Below are 26,615 nucleotides of genomic sequence, written 5' to 3' on the forward strand. Positions count from 1 at the left end.
TTAATCAAAGTTTTCCCTCAGTAAAATTACAAATTCTTGAATTTTCACAAATGTAACAAACCCGACTGGACTTATATAAGCGGGAAGAACTTTTCCCAACACAGGAGAGTTTTTAGTTAGCAGGTGCCACTCCCTAAAAAAATAAAACAAAACAAATTAATGCTAATAATATTTTAATCATTTCACATTTAATTAAAGTCTATGTAGCCTATATTTTTATAGTATTTTAACCCAGCTATATCTCGTTTAGAGTTTTGTGATGACATTATCCACTTTCAAATCAAAGTAATTTATTCTCTTTTAGATTTCACAGTTGGTATATCTCCTTTCTTAAGTGATACACATGTAGATTAAAATGAACAAATATGGGAGATACCACTATCATTACTGTACTGTTTATATAAATAGGAGAAACTGGCATGATCTTACTTGGAGACAGAGGGTTGGGACCGCTTCTGTTTCTAATCATCCTTAACGATACCCTCTTCAAAGTTTGTTGATAATTTCCAGGTAGGTCAACGACCAGCAACTAAAGTTTAAGGCTTTGCACCTGGGCAAAACGAATGGTGAGGGTATTCAAAGAAGGGAAACCAGGATACTCTGTTCCATACTATTAATTCGATCACATATTGTTTCTGCCTACAAAAGTAGGCTGGATCTGATTAAGGTATATAGGTTTCTGAAGGGGATCGAGTTGGGTGTATTTTTCATGGTATGAAGGGCAAAAATCGTTACAGTTATTACTACATGCTGAAGATTTCACCATTTGTCGAATGGAGGAAGTATTTAAAAAAAAGGCCTGAATCTTCAGTCAATGAACAAACAACAGAAGTTATTTTTCCTTAGTTCCTATCCATATCGGGGCCACGCGTTTTAATTCCCAAATCATCTTTTCTCAGAAATGGACTTCACCTAGTATCGTTCCATGCCAGGTTTTTCTAACCCACTTTTATGGTCCAATCGCGTCTTTCTACACATATGCAGAATTTATTCACAATTGTGATCGAGTCCGCACATCATATGTTATTACTGTTACGATAATAAGTCTAGATTTAGATGTTTAACGTTGTACTATTTGAAAATGGTCTAAATCATTCTTAAAGAAGTCTCATTTAGATATTTTTTATAATATTTCCTCTAATTCAGTGGTACCCAAAATTTCTTAAAAACTCCTATGTAAGCGTTTTAAGCACCCTATTGTATGATAAATACGTCAAATAATTTACAATTCCAGCATACGCTTCGAAATTTTTGAGCGCCCTGTCTAAGGGATCTTGCATGTTCTATACAAATGAATAGTTAGTTTTATTTTGCATTCAATATGTAAATAATTCCAATGAACTTTTGTTACTTACGTGCACTCTAATGGAATCTAAAATCTTGCTGATACTTTGAACAGTCGGCAAAGGAACCAATTTCCACAGAGTTCTGTTGAAATCGCGATCATTCATTAGATGCTGGAATATTTTGGCACTCCAGTACCTATACATAAGACAATTAAAGTAATATTGTACAATCTATGTCATTTTATGGTAATGAAGATTCATAAATAAAATAATTTTTATAAAGATGCTTGACTATTTCTAGATTGAAACACGCTAAATTATTTCGAATTTTATTTAGGCTTCTCGGCATAAGTGAACCTACTGCCAGGTGATTGCTAAATTCTGTCCTTTCAAGAGTGCAAGACATTGAAACTGACCAATTGTGGATTCTAGGTCTTGAATCGTATTAATTAAAAAAGCTTTCGAATCAGTGGTCTTCAGTTTCTGGGATTAAATAGGAAACAGAATTCCACTGAAAAACACCAGAACCAAAGCTTTATTTACCCCAATATATCAAATAATAATCCCCCTCAGCCAAATAAATAAGAATGGTATTGATCTCTTTCTTAAAGTAATCTAAGTTACTAGTTGAACAAATAACTCCTTTCTGCAGGATTTCAATTAATTGATCATGTAATCGGGGACTCCAAAATGGGTAAAACTGTTTAATAACAAAATTTTAGAGGTAGATTTTATTTTGATTTTGCTAAAACAAAAATTTTAGATTTTTGTTTTAGCAAAATTCCGTACAAATTAAATCTGGACATAAGTGCCTATTTTATTCGGGAATATATAATTTTGGAACCGTGCACTAAAGTTTATCTGTAGAACAATTTTAAATTTATTGCAAATAATCATCGTAAGCTTTATTATTAGATTTTATTGGTATATTTGCATATACCAATAAAATCGAATCTGTTATGTTAAAATAAAATAAATGCCTATTTGTTTAATTTCACTGTGTTGCGCTTCGTATATTTACCTCAAGGCTAATAGAATAACACTAATCACGTTGGAAACCAGTGAAGCGGTATTTATTTGTAAATAACAACATTCTTTGAATTTAGAAAATTCTATTGATCCGAAGATAAAGCTTAGCACATTTGCAATTAAATAAGGTTATTTACTCGTTACGTACTGGCATATTATTCACTGGGACAAAAGTAAAATTTAACATTTGGTACTTCTATAGGCTTTAATGACTGCAACAATCCCAAAGGATAATCCTAAGCACTGGAATTTTTCACCATACCACCTAAAGGCCTTCAACCAACTCTGCCCTATATAATATCCATTATCATGTGTTAAACGCCTTGAATCATCAACGTATATCTGTACCTTGGGATTCGCTGAGAAAACCAGTCATCAGAAATTGTTAACAACTAATTAATCCTATTCCTTTCTCTTAAATGAAGGGTAATAATTCCTAAGAAATCAGGCGTAATACATGAGTGAATCTCAATTGAAAAATAAATGTACATTACCTTGTGTTTGGTGACTCATCTTTAAGGAAGTGCGCGGATATCTGCAGGAGTGATGAGGCAAAGTTTTTACTGCCATTCAAGCACTTGCTTGATCCAAGTTTCTGGACGATTAATAATAGTAAACGTGCTGCAGTCTCTCTAACTTCACTGTTGCGATGGCTGGAAAAACGAAAATTTAGTCACTGTTTACTGAATTTCAGCCTGTCCAGAAGACATGTACGTGATATTAAGAATTTATTGATAATACATTTTGTAAACCTGGAATCTTCTAAGGAAGAACGGAATAGCAAATGTTAAAAATTAAAAGACAGATTGGTAAGTAGAATTAAATGCGTTTCCATAATGATTTCACAGTACTGTACTTTAAATTGGATTAGATCCTTTTAGCGTCAAGGCAACGGTGTTCCGAAAAAACAAAAGTTGTGTGCAGAATGCCTTGGATATAGGCAACGTACTATTAAATATTCATAAATCAGGGGCTAACTTTGATATAATTACATGGAGTTTGTAGAACATTTCTTCGGGATTAGGAACGTAAGCACATTAAGTGGCACTAGACGACTGGTAAAGTGAAGGTCATTTGGAAATGTTAAAAAGATCATCTTTGTTATTAAAACTTCGAATATTTAAGAATATTTAATTTATTTATCGATAAATATAATTAAACGGTACATCATTTAAAAAAAGGATATTTTTTTATTTTATTCAATTCCGGGGTGTGCTTGTAGGCAGAGGCACTCAACCGAATCTTTAAATATTCAGTAAGAAGCGAACAAGGAAGCAAAATTATGTATAAGTGAAAAAAAAAAAAAAAACTTGAGTTCATAAAATTTTCACCAGACTCTCTATCACAACTACCTTGGGAGGCAACTTATTTCACTGATGCATGCTTCTCAAAAATTTAAATTTTTGTCCCTTTGTTTCACCTGCCAACGCGAAAATAACTATATGAGATAAACCCTGAGGCGTCTAGTCCACATCTTCTAAGACCTTCCTCATATGGACAGCCAATCAAGCTACCCTTCTTTGGACCCTCTCAAGAACTTATGTCCTTCTTATTTAAGTAAGACATCCAGATCTGAATAATTGATTTTGATCCTTTTGATTGATCATTAATTGTATCATAACTCCTAGATCTTTCTCATCCTGAACTACCTTTAATTCTATATCCCCCTCCAGAGGGTTTCTTTTTTCTAAAAGAAATCTTACATTTAGCAGTATCAAACCTCAGTTGCCATCTTTTAGACCGATCTAATTCATTCTGATCCCATTGCTAACTGTTACTCTTACGCACATTTAAATCATCAGCAAAGTTTGAACGCTTTCCTAGTATCCCCTCATCAATTGAGGAAAATCAGAAATACGGAGGGGGCCCAACATCGAGCCCTGAGGGACGCCGCTCGCCATATTACTCCATTCTGAAGAATATTCATTAATTGTGAGCCCTGATCCACTACAGGATAATCCCAAACAGAATCAAAAGTGCTAATATCTAGATTATACAATATGAAAACTGTTTCCAGCATCTAAATGCTCTATTGTAAACTAGGTTTGTCATGCTTATCGAGACTTTTCTGTATCATTAATCATCAATTCCGTTATCTTCATTAGTCTATCGCTTATTCTCTCCCTTGCGATTGAAAAATTTGTACTTTTCTAGTTCAATGGAATCACCCTAGACACTAGGCTGCTAATCTTTGATTTTGTAGGTTGCGCTTGGTAAAGAGTCGATCTCTTTATGGTATATATACTGTAGTATTAATGCTTCCCGAAATTAGCAGAAATACAATACTTATCTTTTAAGTTAAACATATTATAGTTTGTTCTTCATAACGGGGAAGCCTAAAATGGCTTTAGAGTATCATCATTTCATTGAGACAGCTTTGTATTAGGAACACCTACCTAAGATTTTCATGGAGGTGTCCACAGGATGGTAACCTGTGTAACCAAACAGGGTATTGGATGATCGCAGAATCAGCCCTGATATTGAGCGTTTCCGCTGTAGGAAATGAAAGAACTGTACAAGTCTTCAATGAGGCGCTGATCTATGGGTATCAGAAAATAAGTATAGGGTCTCCTATCCAAACGTACTCTAAGACCATCGTTCTTTACCCACCACACCCGTCTATCCTATCCGCATGATGCAGGTGTAAATGCAATTCATCAGACCAGGCAGCCCATTTCCGATCACATCCACTCTACTGTACCGGGTTCCCTTGAAGAGTTGTCGCGTTAGACTGCAGTGGGTAAGAATATCGAGGACAGCCGCGTCCGAGATACTCGTTCCAGCTATCATCTCTCTTATTCTTCGTGAGGAGCACCATTATACTGAATGCTGTCGTGTTTGGCTCTGTCTTTGTAGAAAGTGCGCTACATGACATCTTTCTTAATGCAAAGCTATCTCAATGTATAATCTTCGAATAATACATTTTAATCTTAGCTCTTACCTTGCGCCACTGGCTATGAGGCTAAGTGCTGCCTTTTGAGGAGAGACGTCTTCAATAATGGCCGACATGGTTTTATCTATGTCGTTTCTCATCCAGTTTGTCACTTTATTCGCACATTTCTGTAGCAAAGTGTGCATGATTGCTGGTACTTCCTGCGAAACACACACAAAAATAAATAATTTGAATGGATTTTTCTAGAAAACATAAAGTACGGTACAAGTAAGTGCAAAAGGCCAGCGTAGGAATCAAGTGGTTATGGGAGAACATTTGAGAGCTTTCTGTTTTGTTTTTTTTCCATGCCATGGCCGAGTTAATAAGTCTCGACCGACGGTGCCTCACATTGGAAACCATAAAATGCACACAATTTAAATTGGCCATGAGGAGTGAGGAGTCAATGCACTCGTAGGCATTGACTCCTCATGGCCTTAGTTGCTTACAAAGGGAAGAAAATACATCACCACAACTAGTACGTAATCTGTCAAGAAAAAAGTTACTATATTTCTTCAGGCCATTGTTTGTTACGTTGCGTGACCAATCTTCGTACCAGTATTGGTCACGCACTTAAAGAAGCAATGGTTAACCGAAGATTGACTCAATACAACCTACGCAACTCTTGTTTACATGTAAACGAAAACTTGAACAGACACCGTAAAAGATCTAACACTAAAGCGTGGTTTTTATCTCGAATTTAAAAATAAGAAAACTTTTGTTCTCTTTTTAAAGAAAAGATACAAAAACTACCCGTAGTTGATCACTATAGGTGAAAGGTTATTACGGAATTAAGAAGAGGGAAATAATACTTCCTAGCTAGTACTGGTAAATATGCTTTGCTATATAGGAAGTGTTAAGGATAGATAAATGATTATTAAGCTGTCGTAGTCTGTGAACGCACGCTTCGAGGGCTGTTAATACCAATTTACCAATATTTATTATAGTCTGTAAACTAACAGTATGGCTTAATTCTAGTAAGTGGATGAGGAACCTGCAATAATTGGTCACAATTCTAAGCAGTTAAATAACTTACGAAATAGGAGAGGTTCGATTTAATCATGGAGTTGGTATTCTAGCGAATTTGATTTTACTTGCTCAAACCCGGGTTTAAAGAACATCAATAAGCCTATGTTTCATATTTTGGAAGCAGCAGTCAGCCAAATAGATCTGGTGCATTTCATTGAAAGACTTAAAAATGAGGACGAAGCAATGCTTACGTTTTTATGGGGCACATTTGGAAAAGGCCACTTGTAACCAGAAGGGATTTGGCTATTTTAAAATCTGAGGATTAGTCGAAAACCAGTAAATTTAAACAGTTATGGAAAGTTACCCATCTGCACTGATCATGTAGATAGTATACCTCAGCAAAATTCACAATCCCAAAGGCATCTTACCCGCTTTCCTAGAATCCAGATTGTTCAGCGGCAAAAAAGGAAAAAATAAAGCTTCGGGTCCCGTTCTTCGTTCCCCACTAGAGGAAGTTACACAAATTTTAAAGGGCCATGCCAAAGTCAAAAGGTTCGCTACATTTCAACAATAACCGGAAATATATTAACTCTCCTATTTACACTCTATGAACATCTCACACAGTTCGCAGTATAAGAAGCCGAACAGCTTCGTAAACGACAGCAATGACAAGTTGCATCTGGTTGTGCAACTCAGAGTTTCAGAAGAGCGTGATTTTGGGAGTTCGCGCGTCGGGTGCTTCCATATCGGAAAAGGCACACAAATTGTTAGGAGACCAGGAGCACCGCCATGATGCATATTTTTCCCGGACATAAACGGGATTTTCCAAGACCATAATGCGCCGTGTCGAAATGGTCAAGCAACCGACAAAACTGTAAAGGATTACGCACGTTGAATGTTCATAGTGAGCGAAGGATGCAGCGAGTTGTAGGGGCTCAACGACAGGTCACTGTGCCACAGTTGTGCGCTAATACAATATGGGGAATGCAAGGCCAATGTCCTAAATGACGATGCGCCGCACACTCAGACGTATGTGGTTCCAGAGCAACATGAACCAAGAGAACCCTCTCCTCACGGCCGAATCCTGTTCGTTGTCAGCAACGCACTGGAAATGAGTATAAATACCTAGTGCAAAAAGCCGATGGTGAGGTCTAACAGCAGCTGTTAGGGGACCATGTGTACCGCCATGATGCATTTTTTACCCGGACAGAAACGGGATTTTGCAAGACGATAATGCGCCGTGTCATCTGGCATTATCTCTAAAGACTTCGGAAATTTTAGGTCTGTGAAAACCTGAATCAAAACACAAGTCTTATATATGGAATTCTCCTCCTTTAAGGCGAAGTGCAGCTGGCCCTGGGGAAATTATGCTATGATTTTGTTAATACACAGGTGCGTCGACCCATAAGTTATGGCAGTGGTCTATAGGGCGTCCCCCAGAAAGCAGTATACGTGTTTTTCGTAAAACACACCAAAATTAAACGAACAGGCACTCTAGAGCCTTAGTAGCTGATGCGTTATTAAAACCCAGGTCAACCAAAAGGAGTCAGAGACAAAATATTCATAGTATGAGGTTTGCGACTCTAAAACGATTAAAAATTGCGCTAATATATAGGTACATCAAAAGTTGTCGTCAAAGATGAGAGAAAAAGAATCTAGTAACTAAATAAAGCTACAACTTATATTCACAAATAAAAAAAAAATACTCTCCACTCTACTGTTTAACTTATTACAGACGGAGCGACTCTAGGGTGGTCCTAAACACGTTTTTCGTGACCCACGGTACGTTTCCTGGGATTGCCTTTATAACCTACTTACCACAGTGCTCTGGTCATCCTGATCGGATATAGCTTGCTTTAGTTTTCCCTTTTGCCACCCACCTCTCAATTCAAAGAACCACCTAAACAGCTGCCTTGCCTTTTTCGAAGATTTTTATACAACAAAACTAAACTGGAAGTTTGCATTTGAAAGGCCTTCCACATAGAGAATCGTCATTATGCATGTGTGTTAGAAAAGTAAAAACGGCTTTTTAGTAACGAAAAAGCGTTACGAAAATTTATTCCAGTTTACTGGACCAAATTTAATGAAATTTTGCACGGAGCTTCATCTTAGCTCTATACTAGAGGAAAATCTTTCAAATCTCTGAAAATTGCAGTAGTTTTTCCGGGATAATGGAAAATATTAACATGTGATCGAGGAAATTTTCTCACTTAATAAACAGGATAATGTGGACGTATAGCATATCGTTGGAAATCTAAGGAATTTAGAAACAGAACTATTACGGTTTTAAGATATAAATAAAAACATTGTTATATATCTGAAAATGAAAACACTTTGGACGCTAGACTGAAGGAATACCTTTCTCTTTGCCAGTATCCTTTCCCTATAAACTGGTTTAATTTTAAAATTTCCATTAAATCAAAAGTGAAGACAAGATATAATTACATAGGCATATCAGCTACAAACTTATAATGCCTTTAGTTTATTTATTTATTTGTTTTATTAAAGGATTCTTTTAAATTTTTAACTGCTAAGAGTTGAGCCTAACGCACATACCTCTTGTTTGCACCTTGCCTTCATCAACTATTCTTTTATAGAACAAATGCTACAAAAAAAAACCAGTTCCATCTTGAAGTTCGCTAGGCATTCGACTTCAGTGGAACAAGCCTGCACGTGATAATTTTGTTAAGAACACGAACTTAAAATTATCAAGGACAGTTATTACAAGCTATTAATAAATTTGTATTTAAATATTATCCGCGATTGATTTTTGAATAGCTTCTCTTTCCCATCTAAACAAACTGTCAGCTATGGGATTTTAATTATTACACTAGTTTTTTTAAATGTTTTACTTCTTGTGGCAAGGCAGTCAGCATTATTTGCTGGTTGAAGTATAGCATCAACGGACTGTACTTAACAAAAGATACGATGGAGGTTCCTCCATAAATCACATGATGCATTAAGGAGCAAAAGATGATTGATGAAGAATATGGTTTGAAAGATTATGTACCATAAGAAACTCAGTTCTCAATAGTAGCCGCAGTTTACATTGTTCAGAAGTGGTTTTAGAAAATCTGGTTTCCCGATTACATTTTAAGCTCATCCAAATCCATTCTACTGAGTCCTAATATTTAAGTTTTTTTTTTCTTCAAAAGTGTATAAAATATTTGAATCGAAGTTCAACTTTCTTCCTATTCTCTGCCATTACGTATGCGTCATGCGGTATTCGTAATTTAAAACAGTATCGCCATTTTTCAGAACTATTGGCAATGACAAAATTTAAGCGAAAATCGACCAATCTACCAGCCTTTAAATGATCACTTTAGTACGTGTTCGTCCCACTAGAGTTTTGAAAATGTTTATGGTCATGCAACTGTAGCTGCTGAAAAAGCTCAGTGATAACTTGAGCAATACATTTCTATGGATTGTTCTGCCATCCGTTGTTACAATTTGCATTCAGCTGTGAGCGCAATTGCTATTTGTTTTAGATTTATTGATTATTAATTTTTTATTGCTGAATGGTAATTTTTTTTACACGAAGATAACGTCAAAACTACCAGCTGCCAAGTTATGTGAAAGAATACAGAAAGGTAATATTTTTCTTTCGAGTAATCCTGAACAAATCATCATGAAAACTTTTTCTCTACAGAAATATGAAATGGTGTTCTTCAGTAGAGTTTTACATAGTTTATGAAATTCATCCTGAATTGGATGTAATGATATTTCTTTTCTTTAGAAATGCATTTGAATTTACTGCCATCTGTGAAAAATTAAATCCAACCAGCATTTATGAATGATAAAAGTCTCACAACAGAACTAGGATGCTATATTCCATCTTCAGGACCGTGTGCATGGAATCTACAGTACAATAAACGTGAAACATTCTAGCTTAAATATTATCTGAACTCAGGATTTCTGTTAAAAGGACCTTGAAGAAGGCCCTCCCCTGCCTCTTTTGTACTCAAATCATTCGGCTTCAGGCCATCAGCTATATAAATATTTTTATTTCTGAACTCTTTCTCTTTTAGTACGTACCATTTCAATTTCCCGATTTAGTAACTTTGCCAGCTCTCCAATTGTGAAGATTGCTGTTCGAGCCAAATTGGTTCTGTAACTTTTCATTTCGTCGTTTAGTTTCAGAATCACGTAGCGCAGGTCATTTCGCATCACATTCGGATGAAATCTTGCCAAGCGTATAACAATTCCCATCGCTTTCTTTTTGTCTAACCTGAAAAGAAATGAGGCAGGTAAGAATAAATGCATTCTTTTGTTTCAAGACATTCTTGGTTAATCCACTAAATATACGCATTTATTATTGTTTAAATTTAAAGTTTTAACCCACACTGAACACCAGTAAAGTAGCTCTCCTGCACAATAATGCATTAATGTGCTTAGCGAATTCTCTCCAGGCCAAGAAACTCTCACATCGCTTGAATTTGAATGGATTAAATACACATTCATAAAATGACGACCAATCCATTTGCGTGGCAGTGTATATAACCTCACAGTTTCGAAGTGCCTTTGAATCTATTGCCTTCTGTGACAAATTAAATAAAATCTGCATTTATGGATGATAAAAGTCTCACAATAGAACTAATAACACTGAGGGGATGAAAAACAGAGACAATATGGTGGATTTTTGTCATGGACGGTCACTGTTTCCAGTGGAAAATAAAATGAATATTTGAATCAAGGAACTGTTATTCTCCACCTGTATAGCTATAAAGCATTTGTTTTGCTGTCTCTTAATTCATAATATGTTAATTTTATGCAACCAAGCCTTTTTTTATATAAGTTCTTGGTGTTCAACTCTTTCTTATGAAAGCGATATTGTCCTGATTCAATAAAGCTGCAACACCCAAGAACATGGAACCTGTGAGATTTCAGTATCGGTTTAAGGGGATTTGGCTGGCTCAGTTTGTCTGTGGAAAGAAAGATGACCCCTGTTTAGCATATTTATTCCCATAATAGAGATAATGACGAATATTCTCACCCAGCCTCGTGGCAAGTGACCATGTGAATAATAAAAACGCAACTCTTCGAACTAATTATCTTCAGTGGCTAAAGTTTCTACTGCAGCTTCTTTTGATAGATTAGTTTGTGAACACAACAATGTTTTATCTTTGATAAGAAGATAGCAAGGAATTTTTATTCGACGATGTTAATAATTGAGTGACGATAATTAACGCACCAAGAATGGTGTAATTTAGAAATAAAAGAATAAGGTCAGAGAACGATGTCTATAGATCTTGTATTTTTCTCCCTTACAAATTAGCAAATGATCGTGAGCTATTGAGATCGCTTCCAATAAATTTGTTACTCGGAAGAGCATTTTTCCCATTACGCTCTTACTGACTGGAATCGACTGTTCTTCTTTTATTAGGAAACAGATTATTACAAACTTGCCAATAGGCGCCCATGTCTGCACTTATTTGAGAGATAGCGAGGTTCTGCTACAAACATTCGAAGCTTCGCCGTTTCTTTTTGTACAGCTATAAGCTTTTGCGAGGATTATATAATTAATAATCACATATTTTGGCTTTGTCATGTCTAAATCCGGTTCGGACTGGATAATAGAATTATCTTGGGAAATTAATTTATATCGATCCTATTTAACTATGCCTATTGTTTGGCCATTTTGTTTTTATCCTGAGTTAGATTCTTCGAGTATTATTTTCACTAAACAAATGTTTAGCATCATTCGCAATAGTTTTCTAACTGCTATCAGATGAAGTATTTTTTAAAGTGAAAAGGTCTAGCTATTATTTCCTTAAAACTTTTCGGGAAATATTTTTGTTTGTAGTATTTGAATTCCTACCATCTGCCCGGGGGAAAAAATGATAAAGTTGTCTGTTAGGAGTATGAATCAAAAGTCGCTGTTCCTTAATAATCAGCTAACAAAACATAATTTATTTACGTCGGTGTGAATATTCTTCTATTTGTATTCACACAAATAAAAGGATCAAATTCCAAAATGATACCATCAAAGAAATTTTTCAAATCTGATTGACTTTTGTTTCATACTACACTCAGTTCCCACTTTTTTAGGCACACCTACCTTAACAGCGAATAGATATGCCCCTCGTTTTGCATTAAGAACGACCATTCAACGGTCCTGGTCTATGTTTACTGCACTGTTCTCACCGTTTTGCAAATTGGATGGTCGCAGATCTCTACTTCCAAGAGCTCATTCCACCTCATCCCACAGGTGCTCAAATGCATTGATATCTGGGGCATGAATTCAAATTTATGTTTCTAGAACCAGTTCTGTACAATGCTGGTCTTGTAACTTGGCATATTATCCTGTTGGAAAACCCATTTTCAAAAAACAGTAACATTGGAGCTACAGAGAAAAAATTCCCAGATAATTTGTGACATTCAAATGTTTCTCCACTGGTACCAGGAAGAAAATGTGCACCACCAGCCTGCATCGTTGATAACTGGCAAAATGAATCCATGGACTCACGCCGTGTTCGCGATATTCGGGTCCTTTTATCAGTGTAAAAACACAAGAACTGGGATTCATCAGATTAGGCAATGTTTCTCCAATCCTCCACTGTCTAGCGTTGGTGTTCTGAACCCGTTTGTTTTACTGACAGGAATGGAACTTGGTTCCGTCGTCGGCTAGAGTGCTCAATCCATGACAAGGTACGACGTGTTATAGTTCTGAAATACCTCTTTGAATTGATTAATGGATAAATTTTGATATACCTGACAGAGCCATACATGAAAATGCCAGCAAAGGTTGAAGTTTCCAAGATTGATATCAGCGCTTCTGGCGCTGACTACCATTTCACATTAAAATCCTTTGTCTTATCCATTCCTCTCAGTGGATTGCAACGTAACTCCCCGCTTGATACTATTACTGAAGGAGCGCCCCATTTCACGCAAAGCATAGTTTTTTATAATAAAGTGCCATCTAAAAGAGCCAGTTATCCGAATTCCACAAACGTGATTCCGTTCTCTATCATACTGTTAGGGATATCCGTTAAATTATATTCCTCATGAATATTTTAAAAATTTGTAGATAATTATTTTTGCTTACCAGTTTTCGCTGCGCAGAAGTAGGAGGGCATTTTGAAATTCTTCCCACGGGTTCAGGTATGGAGTTTGATTTTGAAGCATACTGTTGAAGTCCAAGTCGTGTTGATACGACATATACCTTGGTAAATAGACATCTCTAGACATAAGAAATAGATGTTGTAAATAATTAAAGATCGCAGAAACTATCTAACTAGATCAAATAATTTTGCTAAACCTGGGAATGTACTGCCTTATTTTCCAAAGTAAAAATGATAGTTTAAAAAACAAAATTGGACTAATATGCAAAGGAGGCCGAATACAAATAAGAAAGTTAATAACTACAGTAATTTACTGTTTTTAATTCGGATTCCATTATGGCCAATTAACTGATGTGTCATTTCTCTACAGTCGTTGAAATTAAAAATACAAAATGGTATCAGCAATCATATTTCTTTATTCCTTGTTAAGTACTTACAAAAGATGAAATACAAGTAGCAGTAATACTCTCCACGGCACGAAGCCAAATGGTATCATATTAATAATAATAGTAAAACTACCAACTAAATGAGAATATCAGTATATTCTTAATTAAAGTTAAATAGATCAGTATCGATACCAAAGATAAGTGCCAGCGTGCTACACAAAACCGTACAAAAATAAATATATTTGAATGCATAATAGTATGGTCTTCGTTATTAATGAAGGAATGCTAAATTTGAAATAAATCAGGCTTCTTTTTCGTTTATTTATTTATTTTTGTTTCAAGTTCTTGAGCCAAGATATGTAGAAAGTCCTTGCTATACGGACTTAACTCACGAAAACAAATACCTGTTGTTGTTGTCATGGGATTATACATTCCACTTGTTACGTGATGTTCAACTATCCTTCTCTACCTAATGCCGCGTTCTAATGTTTAGGGGTTGGGCAACCAGTCTGAGAAAACTGTCAGAATGCCATGTCTTCCATCCTACAATCAGAGTTGTTTTTAATTATGATTAATATAATTACTATGTGAAGCACAGGACTTCAGAAGACCTTGGTTGAGTCCATGAAAATATTCGTATACGTCATCTTGATAACAAGAAAACTATATTTACAAGCCATAAGGTCATATCTTTAAGGGATACCAAGGACACGTTTTTCGCCCATCTGTGTTGCCCAACAGCTTTATCAAAAATGCCGTTAAACCACCGATATTTTTTGGAATTTGCTGGGCTTTGCAGATATCCAGGAGCAGAGATAATCGCAGATTTGAACTGATATAATTTTGTTAATAAATCAAAACTTGTAGAGGGCAAATTCCTTAGTTGACTGTATTTTTTATCTGTTTCACCGCATTTTAATAAACAAACTCGTTGTATTTGTAATCTAAGTACGTATAGTAAAAACTCTTTTATCTGACACTCATATAATGGAAAAGCTCTAGTAACCGACAATTTATATTCTACAGCGGAAAATCCAGTTACAGTAGTTTTCTTCGCGGTTGATATTAGAAAAAAATGCAACTCATCGTGGTTCGGGATCCCTTTTTTTAAATAAAATTAATGACATCAAATAAATATTATGATAACATTTTTATTTCCGTTTAGTACACTTAATTACTACATAACGAGAAGAAAGGTATACACGACTGATCTTTTAATCGTAAATTGAATTAAGGGACCTTATAAAATATTTTAAAAAATGGCTTTTCGTTTGAGCATGTTCAGAATTTTGCTTACCTAGGTTCGCAGATAAATCAGTCCAATTCTATTACTAATGAAATTAAGTCCCATATCCTGAGTAGAAACAGATGTTTTTATGCACATGAAAAACTATTGAAGTCCAGAGTACTGAGAAGACATTTAAAATTAAGAATATACACAAGCCTCATTAGACCAATTGTGACATATGGTTGCGAGACTTGGACAGTATAGATGAGCAGTTGTTAGTGTTCGAGCGTAGAATTTTACGAAAAGTCTTTGGGCCCGTACAAGATGTTGATGGATCCTGGAGGATCAGAATGAACCATGAATTTGACCATCTTATTCAGGGTGCGGACATCGTAAGATTTGTGAAAAGCCAGAGACTTGCCCGGTTGTGAGAATGGATGATAACGGAACAACTAAGAAAAAGATAGACGGATGACGCAGAAAAAGGCTAAAAGACCATGAAAATAAAAAGTTTGACTTCTGGCTTATTGATGGAAAATCGTCGAGAAGGTTAAGACCGGCCAGAAGAAGACAAAAAATTAAAAACTAAAATAATTACTTATACCTTATAAAATTCGCCATTCTAATTTGGTTATTCCAGTTGGCTGGTCAGTATACTTATTAAATTTTCTACATCGACATGTACCAGCGATAAACTTATACTGTAATATACAACAAATACTTCAGGAATCGCTGAAACCAATCCGAACACACTTAGAAAAGTAAGAGGAAACAAAGAAAGAGCATTTTTAAATTAACAAATAATTAAAGATTCATTCAACAAGGTTTGACATGATATTAGCACCTAATAATAAGGAATGAAATGCAGTAATATTCTTTAGCGGTAACACCCGAAAGCCAGCCTCAGAATCCACGTTATCTTATGGCTTCAAAAAATTATTATTATTATTTATTGCATATTTTAATACTGTACACTTCATGTTCCTTGAAGCCATTTACAAGCAGCACATATAGGATTCATTCCTTTGCCAGCATAGTACACTGGGATAGGAGGGAGGTGGATTATAATACAATTCTTACATAGTTTTTATGACAGTATGATACTGCATGCAGAAGAACGTGACGAGGTGAGTCTGTAGATGCCATAATGCAGAAAATGGAAGCCTTATCTAGTAGTTTCCTTTGATTGACTTGACATATTTTCATTAGAATATGGATTGGTTAGTAATGTAAATTAGAGAAAGGCACATCAGCAACTTCGATCATATCCGAGTTCTCTGTTCTGTTAGTTGGTCACTTCATACTCATAATACCCATCCCTTTTTAAGGCACAGGAGGGCTAATATATTTCTTCGATTTTGTGTTTAACTCAATGAGGTGACTAATAACTTCATTCATCATTTGAGAGAACTTAAGAAGTAAAATTTTACAACTTACAAAATTTGTTTCTTTACTTACTTTTTCGTGTCTTCCTCGCTTTCTATTAGCTTCGGTAAACTATTTTTGTCACATCGCATTTCACCTTTACAGCCGTGGGAAGCTTCACTTTGAACAGCTAACTCCTGCAAGCAGTAAACAGCTTTCATCACGACAACTTAATGGTTTTATATTAAATATAAAAAGAAAGTCTCCTGTTCATCAAACTAAAAACATCAAAGATATTTTTTAAATCAGCAATTTGACACCGTCATAATTATTTCTACAACGCATTTAAATTACTACAAGTGTATTTCAATATGAAGTTACTGCTACATTAATTATAATGAAACCCTGCCAGGTTTCGGAGTTTAATTAGAAATAAACCGTCGTCAGAGAAAAAGCGCAAAAAATCGATAATCTGTTTAGCGCCTTTTTAACATTTGGGTAAAAATGGAGCTACTGTACTCTGTTTTTAATAAAGCACGCATTTCGAAATATCCACATCCTACTTAAGATATACTTGTTGCAGAGTAACAACACATTTTCTTCCCAAATAGGACTGTGAAAAGGGGAAGCTAAGTAAAGCCCCGATTCACAAACTTTGTGAATTGCTATAGAGTAGTTATAACAAAAGGTAGATATTGCCACAATCAATCAACTTGATTGTGGCAAGGCCCCTGCCCCTGTTTTAATGTCGTGAACAATGCCTCCCCCAAATATCTGTGGCTAGAAAAGAATGCGTACGGCTTATCCACGTTAGTCATACAAAATTCAACACAAAAAAAAAAAAAAAACCCTGTTTATTCAGCAGATATGCAGCCTTCTGAGTGATCCGGTAGGAGCTTGTTGGTTGTCAGAATACATTGAAAGGTGCCTCACGCCTATCACTTTCGTCCTCACCCCCATCAAGTATTGTAAAAAAAAATCCTGGAAATTGAATATTGGGTTCTCAGGTGGTTGAACATAACCCATGGAAACCCGTTCACCATCTCTAAATCTATACTACATGAACACGACACCATGGAACATCAAAATTCTGGAAAAGAACGTCACCACTCTTGCCAAACTACTAACTAATAGGATAGATTCCCCAAACGTCAAAGAAATTATCTGAGCATCCATCCTAGAGAGCGACATAATCAACGTTACAGGTATAGTCTTACAACCACATCTGTCTTAGAGACATGTTCTCAACAAACATTATTGAACATTTTAACAAGCTGAAAATTGACCCAACAAATATAGGAAGAATATCCTGGAAGATTTGCATCGAAGCACTGACCTACAGTGAACCCTGACTCGATCATGTCACTCCATCTACGGACGCATATATTCAGGAACTTCTGTGCTTGAAGACGTTGGCTGTCTTTTAATAGATTGTAATTTGAATTCATATTGTAAACTTAAGTTTCCTATGTTATCAACAAACCTAAATTATCTCCCTCGTGATAATATACATACTTATACTATGCCAACTCCAGGCACTGTCAATCGTTCTTTTAACGTATATATTTTTCACTTAGAATTCTATGTACATCCTACAGCCAACCAGGGGTGAACTCAAGCTTAATAAACTAAATAATAATAAAGGATGGATTTTTACGTAATGAGAAATATTGGAAAAAACGGAGAAATATTTGGCTGAAGTTTTATTTTTTATCAATCTGGAAGCTTTCATTTTATGACTGCTGACCCCACCATCATTCAGAAATTTTTAAGATGACATGGTTAAATGTTTTTATTAAATTCTTAGAATATAAATTACTGATTTTCTCTACTTACTAAAGCACTTCCAATATTTCGAAATTCAGCTATATTTCCTTCTTCTGGAAGTCTGCATTTAGCCACACCTGTAGAAGGCCTTGTTGGAAGAGTAGTTATACAGACTTTTTTCTTGCCTGAAATTGAAATCCGTTTTCGTTATTTTAGTTACGAATGAAGACTTGGTTGAGCTTTATTTAAGTCCAACCAAGATAACTTTCGTGTTATGAACTCTGAATACATATAAAAATATGAGGCAAATGAAAAAGAATCAAACCTTGAAATAAAAACATTAATCGGCATTAATAAATCCAGGCTAGTTTGGCAAGGTATAGCCTTTTTATCATTTTTGCGTGTTTATATTAAAGATATTAGCCACTTATTCAAGATATTTATTTGGAAAATTCATTCAGGAATTAGTGAAATTAAGACGCGTTCCAATACTTCTATCATCTAAGGCAATTTCTGATGTTTCGTAAATAGAGAAAAGCCATGGAACGTTCTTCTTTCATGTTCAATTCAAAGACGGATGGGTGCGAATGTGTAGTTTTAGTTACGATATGAGGAACTGTTGGGAGGATATGAATAATCATTAACATATTTGCAATTTGCTGATACGTAGATGAATCTTGCATACTCAAGTAATATTAATATTAGCTATTAAGCACACAAGGACAGCCGCGTGTTAATTATGTTTCTGAAGGCATTTTATAAAACTTCATCTGCTGGTTTCTCATTATTCAGAGAGCAGTCAATCGAGGGTTCCCGAAGCTAGTAATATATTTGTTATCATTAATAGTAGACACCTGGATCATAAAGATTTGTTATCATTTGCTGATTTCTGAGGCGAAAGAAATGCCTGTGGATTTTTTCATGAACATTAGCTGATACTTTGCGAAGTCGCTTAAATTCTGGTACCTAATGATGCAGATCAGAGATTGGGAGCATTCATGCGGTGTTTCACCCATAAGAATTAAAAAAAAAAATAAAATGGAGAAAGGAGGCTTAATCCCTCATCCTTCTATGATTTGGAAATGCAATTTGAATAAGTATTCGTTTAGGCTAAAGAAAAATTACTCTGAAAATTAAAGGATTCAAGAAAAAAATGGTAAAATTCCACTCCACTCGTCTTTCAGTAAACTCTTTGTGTCGCTAGCTCAGAGATTCTTAATGATGAATCTGTGATTTCATTGGTAAAAAAAAAAATTCTAATTTATTGAAATTAATCTCAGTTGGTAAGCGATTATGCTAAGTAGGACATGAAACAACAAACCCCACATTACTGGAAGCTTAAAGTTCGCAATGCGCAGTAAAAGGCTTTCCTTTCTATCCAAAGGAGCTCTTGACAACACACCTCGCCAGGTTGCTGAATCCCCACGAAAAAGCTACATAATGACTCCATGATCCTTTTAATATGCCGTTTGCATTCGCAGGACAGAAGCTTCTATTACAAAGTCCTTAACTATCGCAGTGATTATGCTGAAAAATAACATAACCATATCGCTATGTAAAGAGAAAAAGGTTTAACTGTGCAGTTGGGCGTCCAACAGGACAGATTATACCACCATTTGTTAAAATGAAATGGGCATGGCAAAGGAAAATGGTACAATTATCATTTCAGCTGAGCAGACTGTATGATAATGCAAATGATCTGGCATCGAGAATATATCAATTTGGACCCAAGAATAAGATATTCACGGATGAGCCCAGATTCAGCCTGAGACGAAATCTATGTCAGATCCTTAGATGTACAATAGACTCCAGTTCCTTATAAAATTTTTTTTCTTCCATTTCTGAAAATATTCATTTTCAGAAATGGCATGTTTAACCTTTAAGTTCATACAGGGTACTGATGTGTCATAAGTGCTCCATACCAAATTTAACAAGTCGTATCAATGACTTTGAAAAATATTCCAATACTTGCCTGATCCTGCCTGAGGAGCAGACTGTGTGGCATTTTTCTCAAAAGCTGTTGATGTTTCTGGATCTGAGAATGTGACAGATTTTGTTTTCGGCGTTTTCCTTATTTCTAAATCTGAAAAGAAAAAGCAATAAGGTGTCTGTTGATTTATTCAAAATTAATTCGATATACAGATATAAATATTCTACAGAAGATAATTTAAGGATCCGATGAACGTCAACTACGCTTCTCGACAAAATTAACAGAAAACGTGGTGTACCATAGAATAACGATGAAATGAGGAGACAGCGAGAAACTTCGGACATTTATAGGGGTTGTATAAGGATTACCAAAATGGTTATATGACGTCAGTACGGCGCGCAAGAAATAAAGCCTGGTCCGATGCCGGACCAGGACAAGACACCACCGAACAAACTCAGATAAGGTTCGTTAACGGATCTTACAAGGGATCAAATGACACGGAACTATTTAGTCTAGATGAACTTGCACTTGCAATTTCTAAAATCAATCAGTCAAAATGTCCTGGAATGGACTTAGTTGAAAATGTGGCGATCAAAAGATTTCACCAATATTTTCCACATATATTGTTGAATGTTTTCAACAAATGTCTATTAGAGGGGACTTTTCCAAATTTTTGGAAGATTGCATTAGTAAAGATGCTTAGAAAGCCTGGAAAATTGGCAACGGATCCCAAGGCATATCGCCCAATATCCCTTCTAGGAAATCTTGGAAAGCTTTATGAGAGATTATTAGCGCCTAGGATGCAGAAGGTCTTGGCTGCAAGTAATATGAGTTCTAATTCACAATTCGGCTTTAAAAAAGGCTCCTCCACTGAAGATGCCATCAGAAATTTGGTGAATCTATGCAAAACTACAGACAAAAAATATATGATGGTTGTTTTTATCGACTTTGAGGGCGCTTTCGATACACTCTGGTGGGAGAGCGCCCTCAGGTCACTTCGAGAGGCAGAATGTGATGTTTTACTATATCAGGTTATGAGATCTTATTTTTCAAATAGGCAGATAAAAGTCATCTCACAACACTTGGTATTTTCAAAATTCATTTCCAGAGGATGCCCACAAGGCTCGGTCCTTGGGCCTCTCCTCTGGAATTCTGTTTTAGACCAGTGGCTACTAAAAGAAAGTCAAATTTGCAATAAAATAGCATTTGCCGACGATTTAGCGCTGTGCATACCAGGCAGGTCAAGACTTATGCTAGAAACACATGGGAAAGAAATCCTGGATGATTTGCTGGAATGGTCTGGAATAAACAAATTAAAAATTTCTGAGACGAAAACTAAAATGATGGTCTTCAACAATAAATTGGATTTTAACAGACCTCCTAAACTCCATATCAACAATGTCCAAATTCCTTACGTTTCTCAAAATAAATATCTTGGTCTCATAATTGATGATAAATTTTCTTTTATCCCCCACGTAAAGAACTTAGCTGAAAAGATTAACAAGTTTACTGCCAATGTGATTAGGCTCTCAAGAGCTGAATGGGGTATAAAGCACAAAACTTTGGCATTATATTATAAGGCTATATTTTTTCCAATTGTAGTATATGCGGCTGCCATATGGTTTCCTAGGGTTACTCACGTCACAGTGAAGGCCAAACTCTTATCATTGCAGAGAAAGATGATATTGGCAACACACAGATGCTGCAGAACGACATCAACCAATGCTTTACAAGTGATCTCAGGTTGTATTCCGATTGACCTTTATGTGGCATACCGAGGCATGATGTCTAACTTAAAGAAAGGTTTGGCAACTCAAATCCTCGACATTGCAAGTAATCCGGCCACGGACATTCGGCAGGAGAAAATTAATCTTTGGACAAAATTCACTGAGAAGTGGAAATACAGATGGCAATCCAGTGAAACAGGACTCACTACCAGGGAGTTCATTGAAGATGCAACATTTGCTGTAAATAAGAAAGTTATTGGATGGTTTTATCCTTCAGTGACAACGTCGTATTTAATTACTGGACATGGTTCACCACGGGATAAATTGTGTAAATTTGGACTTGAACCTGACCCTTTGTGTTTTTGTGGGCTGTAGAAGATTGGAGGCATGTTCTGCTTTACTGCCGGGCTTATGACGACTTCAGACAAGAACTATTTAACAGCACTCAACCTATTAGGACTGACAACCTCGATATTTTGATTCAAGATGCCAAGAACTTTGCAGCATTCCAATCCTTTTCTGACAAGGTGTTTAAAAGAAGACGCACCTTGTTTACTAATTCTAGAAGTGGACAATAGAGTGATGTGTTCATGAACTTATATTTCTACCTTACTAGGTCAAACAGCTGTTAACTTAGAAACTAACTGTTGTGTTCTTAAATTAGTAATAACATTCAATGTATATAATGCTATTAACTATACATATTTTTATTTTATTTTAACTTTTTTTTTATTATTATTACTATTATTATTTACTTTTATTTTTTTTTATTATTTATTTATTTACTATTTATTTTTTTTCCCCTCGGGTTGGGCAGCCTGAGAGCTCCTGTCCTTTGGTATTGCACTCCTTCCACTGGACGACAAATTAGTGCAGCAGCACTAGATAATAGAAGCAGGCACAACTACTCAAGCCTAGAAATGGGCAGTGATTGACAGGGTGTTGATCGCTGTAGAGTGTAGACAGTTTCTCTCTCTCTCTCTCAACACAGATTTTGCAAGGTGGAGTTCGACTAAACGTCTAGGTGCCACCCAAAACAAGTACATCCGCATATGGTCCGGCATCGGAAGGCAGTGTGTCCAAGAAATGGAAGGAGGCCTGAAAGCAAGAAAATTGGAAGTAGCGGCCATTTCGGAACGTAAGTCTGTTCCTAATTCTTTTCTTGAATCCTGAACTCAAGGACTCATAACCTAGCTCTGTAAGGAATTGGTTGATAGTCCTTTTAGAAAATAAACATTCCTGTTCTATTAGGCAAGTTAGTTACTAAGGTTCAGAAAATTTGTTATAAATGTTAAGGATTATGAAATAATGTACGGTTGGTACAGGGGTAATAAAAAGAAAGTAGTAGTGTAAAGAAATTATATTTATAGAGTTAGTACTGTAAGGATATGTTAACCTATATCATTAAATTAGGCCAGGTACCAATACAAGATAACATAGCAGATGAGTTGTAAAGAGAGATGACTAAGACGGCAACTAGAGAGTAATTAAGGTAGAATGAGTGATTTGTAGAGACATTATTGAGGTGTGAGGATACCAGTTGTAATACACTTCACGTGTTAAAAGGACAGAAACAAATGTACAAAAGAGTAATAAGAGTTGAAATGAGTTTACTGATGTAAGTGATAAAAATTGGCGATGTGAGAGAATGATTGAGTAATCATCGAGGATTCAAATTAAGTAAAATACAACTGATATTAATAATTTGTAAATTGAGAATAGTTGATGAGAGAGAGAAAGTGTAATGTACTGTAGTACGGTTTATATATATAGAAATTGGTATGCATGTATGTAATTATTTGTTTTTTATGTAAACGCTGTATATAATGTTCATTAAAGGTTGTAAATAAATGTATCTTTAATGTTCTGCTAACACCCGCTTTACACACCCTAGAATTTTCTGTGAATTGCAGTTAATAACATTTTAATAATCCCCCGCCACAAGCATAAAGAAAGCAAAGCTTCCTGCTCCACCCTAAAATGCAGGTTGTTCAAGTATATATATATACTTGAAGTTATATATATATTCTACATTCTGAGTGTAGAAAATTAATTTCGCTGTTCAGAAGGGCCTTTAGTGGAAAGAACTTCTTTTTAATCCGATAATCGCGCATTTCAAGGGATGCGGAAGAGAATAATAAATCCAGCCATGCAACTTAAAGATGAGATATACTGACGGCCTTATTCTAAATAAGCCAACTAATTATTTCACAAAACTTGAGATAACCTTCTTATATCGTCCTGCTGGCTAGCACAGTGGTTAAGTCTACCGTTTTTCGATATCATATGGAAAGTCCTCCGTGAGTTGCACACTCATCAATCGTTCGAGAGGAACCAAGTAATATTTCTTCGGAAACTTTAGAACTTCTTACATACGTCTGTAATCCTTTTTGAATCTGGTACTTCTGTATTTTAGACACATATTTTGAAATTTGAATGTTATTTTTTTTTTTTTTTTTTTTTTTTTTGATTTGGTAGTTGTTGGCGCATCGGCTTCTGTGGCCATATTGCACCTCCCAAGGTTTTTGCAGTACTTTGATCCAAGCCCGAGGCGGGAATCGAACCCGCGACCTTTGGGTTGCCGGGTAGGTACTTTACCCACTCGGCTAGCCCGGTCGGCTTTTGAATGTTATAAGCTTCATGAAGTATTTCGATAGATTTATTACTTACCAATATTTTCGAATGTCTTGGAAGACTGGCTGTTTTGCGTAGACGAATGTTTGTTGTACTCGTACGATAAAGTTTTATCAGAACGAACCTAGAAAAATTAAAAGTTGTAAATATCTCCTTCCATTTTCTCTAATAAAGCTTCTAAAATTGTTAAAACTATAATTCAGATTGCACAATCATTTACCTTTCGGGAATTTGTCTTGCCAGATCGTGTTTGCTTACCACTCTCCATTCGCGGAGTACTGGAGTTACGCTTACTTCCATCTTCACAGGAAGTTTTGAGAATTGATTTGCGACGAACTTCTGGATTCCGGTCGAATTCTTGTGCAGATGTTTCATTTTCTGATTTTTGAGAAATTCCGCTATCTTCCACAAATCCACCAAAGGATGGGGAAGTATACCTAACAATACCCTTCTCGTTACATACTGGAATGATACGCTGCTTGACTCTGACGTCAATAACATTCATATAACTGTCGACACTGCTTGCCTTCAGATACTTCTTTAACGATTTTATTAAGAGTTTTTTCTTTGAAGGTCCCGTAACATAGGCAAATACAACCAGACATTCCAGTGCGGCCTCTCGAACTCTGGGGTATTGGTCACATAGTGAAGGGACAATGGAATCGCACACGTATTTGAGATCGAAACTTTCCGTGGGAAACGTTAGCAGGGCAGCCGAAGTTCGATTAAGAACCTCTTCCTTTAATTTAGGGTTAACAGCTGGACGTTTCTCCAAGAGTATTCTGAGGATTGGCATTGGCTTCATTTGGTTCATTAGTTCGTGGAGGATAGAGGCCGACTGCTCCCACACGGAATTCTGAGATCCAAGGTTGATCATCAAGGAGTTTACAAGTATTCTTAGCTGTGATGCCATCTTCATGTTGAGTTTCCTAATAAGTGACTCGTAGATCTCTAAAGCTTGTTCTATGATTTCCGTGTGGGAGTCTGCAAGCAACGTTACGATATACTCTAAGAAGTCACCAAGATGTGGCACAAGAGGAGATAAATTTTTCGAGTCTTGTATAATCACTCTCAGCATTTCGACTCCCTGCTTTCGTATCTCCCAATTGCTGTTTCTGATCTTATTGAGGACGCTGGACTCTACAAGGCCGAACTTCAGCTCTAATTTTAGGGTCAGGGGAACTGAAGGTAGTTTCGTTTCGCTAGATAGAGTTTCTTTGGCCAAACTTTTATTTATGGCACTTTGGTAGAGTCCAACAGATTCACTTCCAATAAAACTTAAATAAGTAGAAAAGACTTTATCTCCTACCAGTTGATGTATGTGGTTTATAGCTAAAAGAGTTGGGGAGAACAGCACTGGATCTCTATGAATCAACTCCTTACCAAGGCATTTAACCAAAGTGAGGAAATTTTTGTTAACAAATTCGCTTCCAAAGAGACGCTTAACAATAAGAATCGATTCTTTCTTTGTGTTTTGCTCACTGTTTTCTAAACCATATTTCACGAAGCCTTCGAGAAATTTATCAAAGTTCTTTGCATGATTGAGATAACTCTGAAGTACTTTGAAGGCAGCTTGACGAACGTCTTTCTTTGTGCTTCCAAGGCTAGGAGTAACTCTTGATACAAAGGACGGTATAATAATATCCACCTCTCTCCCCAGTTGTGGAATCACTGATGCTAAAAGATTTAGACTTTCTCTCCTTACCTTTTCATTCTTTTCGTCCAAAAAGTCGTACAATGCCTCGATAGTGAGATTGCGGTGAATTCCTTGCAACCCCAGTATAGATTCTATAGGTCTGGTGATCGTGTTTTCCAGACTGTTGTTTGGCCGCAGATTAACCGAGGAACCAGCACGTTTTCTACTTTGGTCCTTTACCAATGTTGCAGTTTTGCCCGTTCTTTCTTCCTGCATATCTGTTGTCATTTCTTTTTGTTTTCAGAAGTGCTCACACTTTCTTCATGCTGGTTTTAGGTTTCTGTCTGACTTTGCGAAACCAGGATAAATTCGAAACCCTCTGTGCAACCGTTTTATGTTAACGGGATGAAATGTAACTGTTACAGAAAAGTTGATTGTTAAGTCTTGAAACTCTAATTAACAATTAGCCAGTTTGAAAACTTTCAAACAAAATGAAACAATGAGGTAAACTTTATTATTACATAACAGAATTTTATCTGTTGAAAGTATAGAGAACTAATACAAATGGTACGCATTTTATCAGGGACAACTCCACCACTAGAAGTTCACTTAAACCGTTCACTTCTTTAGATTTTATGCAATAACAGAACACTTTTATATTTGCTGAA

At 36.0% G+C, this 26,615-nt stretch overlaps 1 protein-coding gene across 1 annotated transcript; it reads right to left on the minus strand.

Annotated features, from left to right (window-relative positions):
• Positions 1 to 26,235, minus strand: LOC150076487 (crescerin-like protein che-12). The gene is made up of 10 exons (XM_090387370.1): positions 24,532 to 26,235; positions 24,348 to 24,435; positions 19,993 to 20,103; positions 18,090 to 18,205; positions 16,347 to 16,450; positions 13,259 to 13,393; positions 10,249 to 10,441; positions 5,257 to 5,408; positions 2,810 to 2,968; positions 1 to 133 (listed from the first exon to the last, which is right to left on the minus strand). Exons 1-10 carry the CDS (start codon positions 26,233 to 26,235, stop codon positions 1 to 3), a joined length of 2,895 nt encoding a protein of 964 aa, XP_090243496.1.
• Positions 26,236 to 26,615: the final 380 nt, after the last annotated feature.

The sequence above is a fragment of the Mastigoproctus giganteus genome, chromosome 13 (assembly GCF_048544385.1).
Source record: "Mastigoproctus giganteus isolate SK-2022 chromosome 13, ASM4854438v1, whole genome shotgun sequence".
NCBI lineage: Eukaryota > Metazoa > Arthropoda > Arachnida > Uropygi > Thelyphonidae > Mastigoproctus > Mastigoproctus giganteus.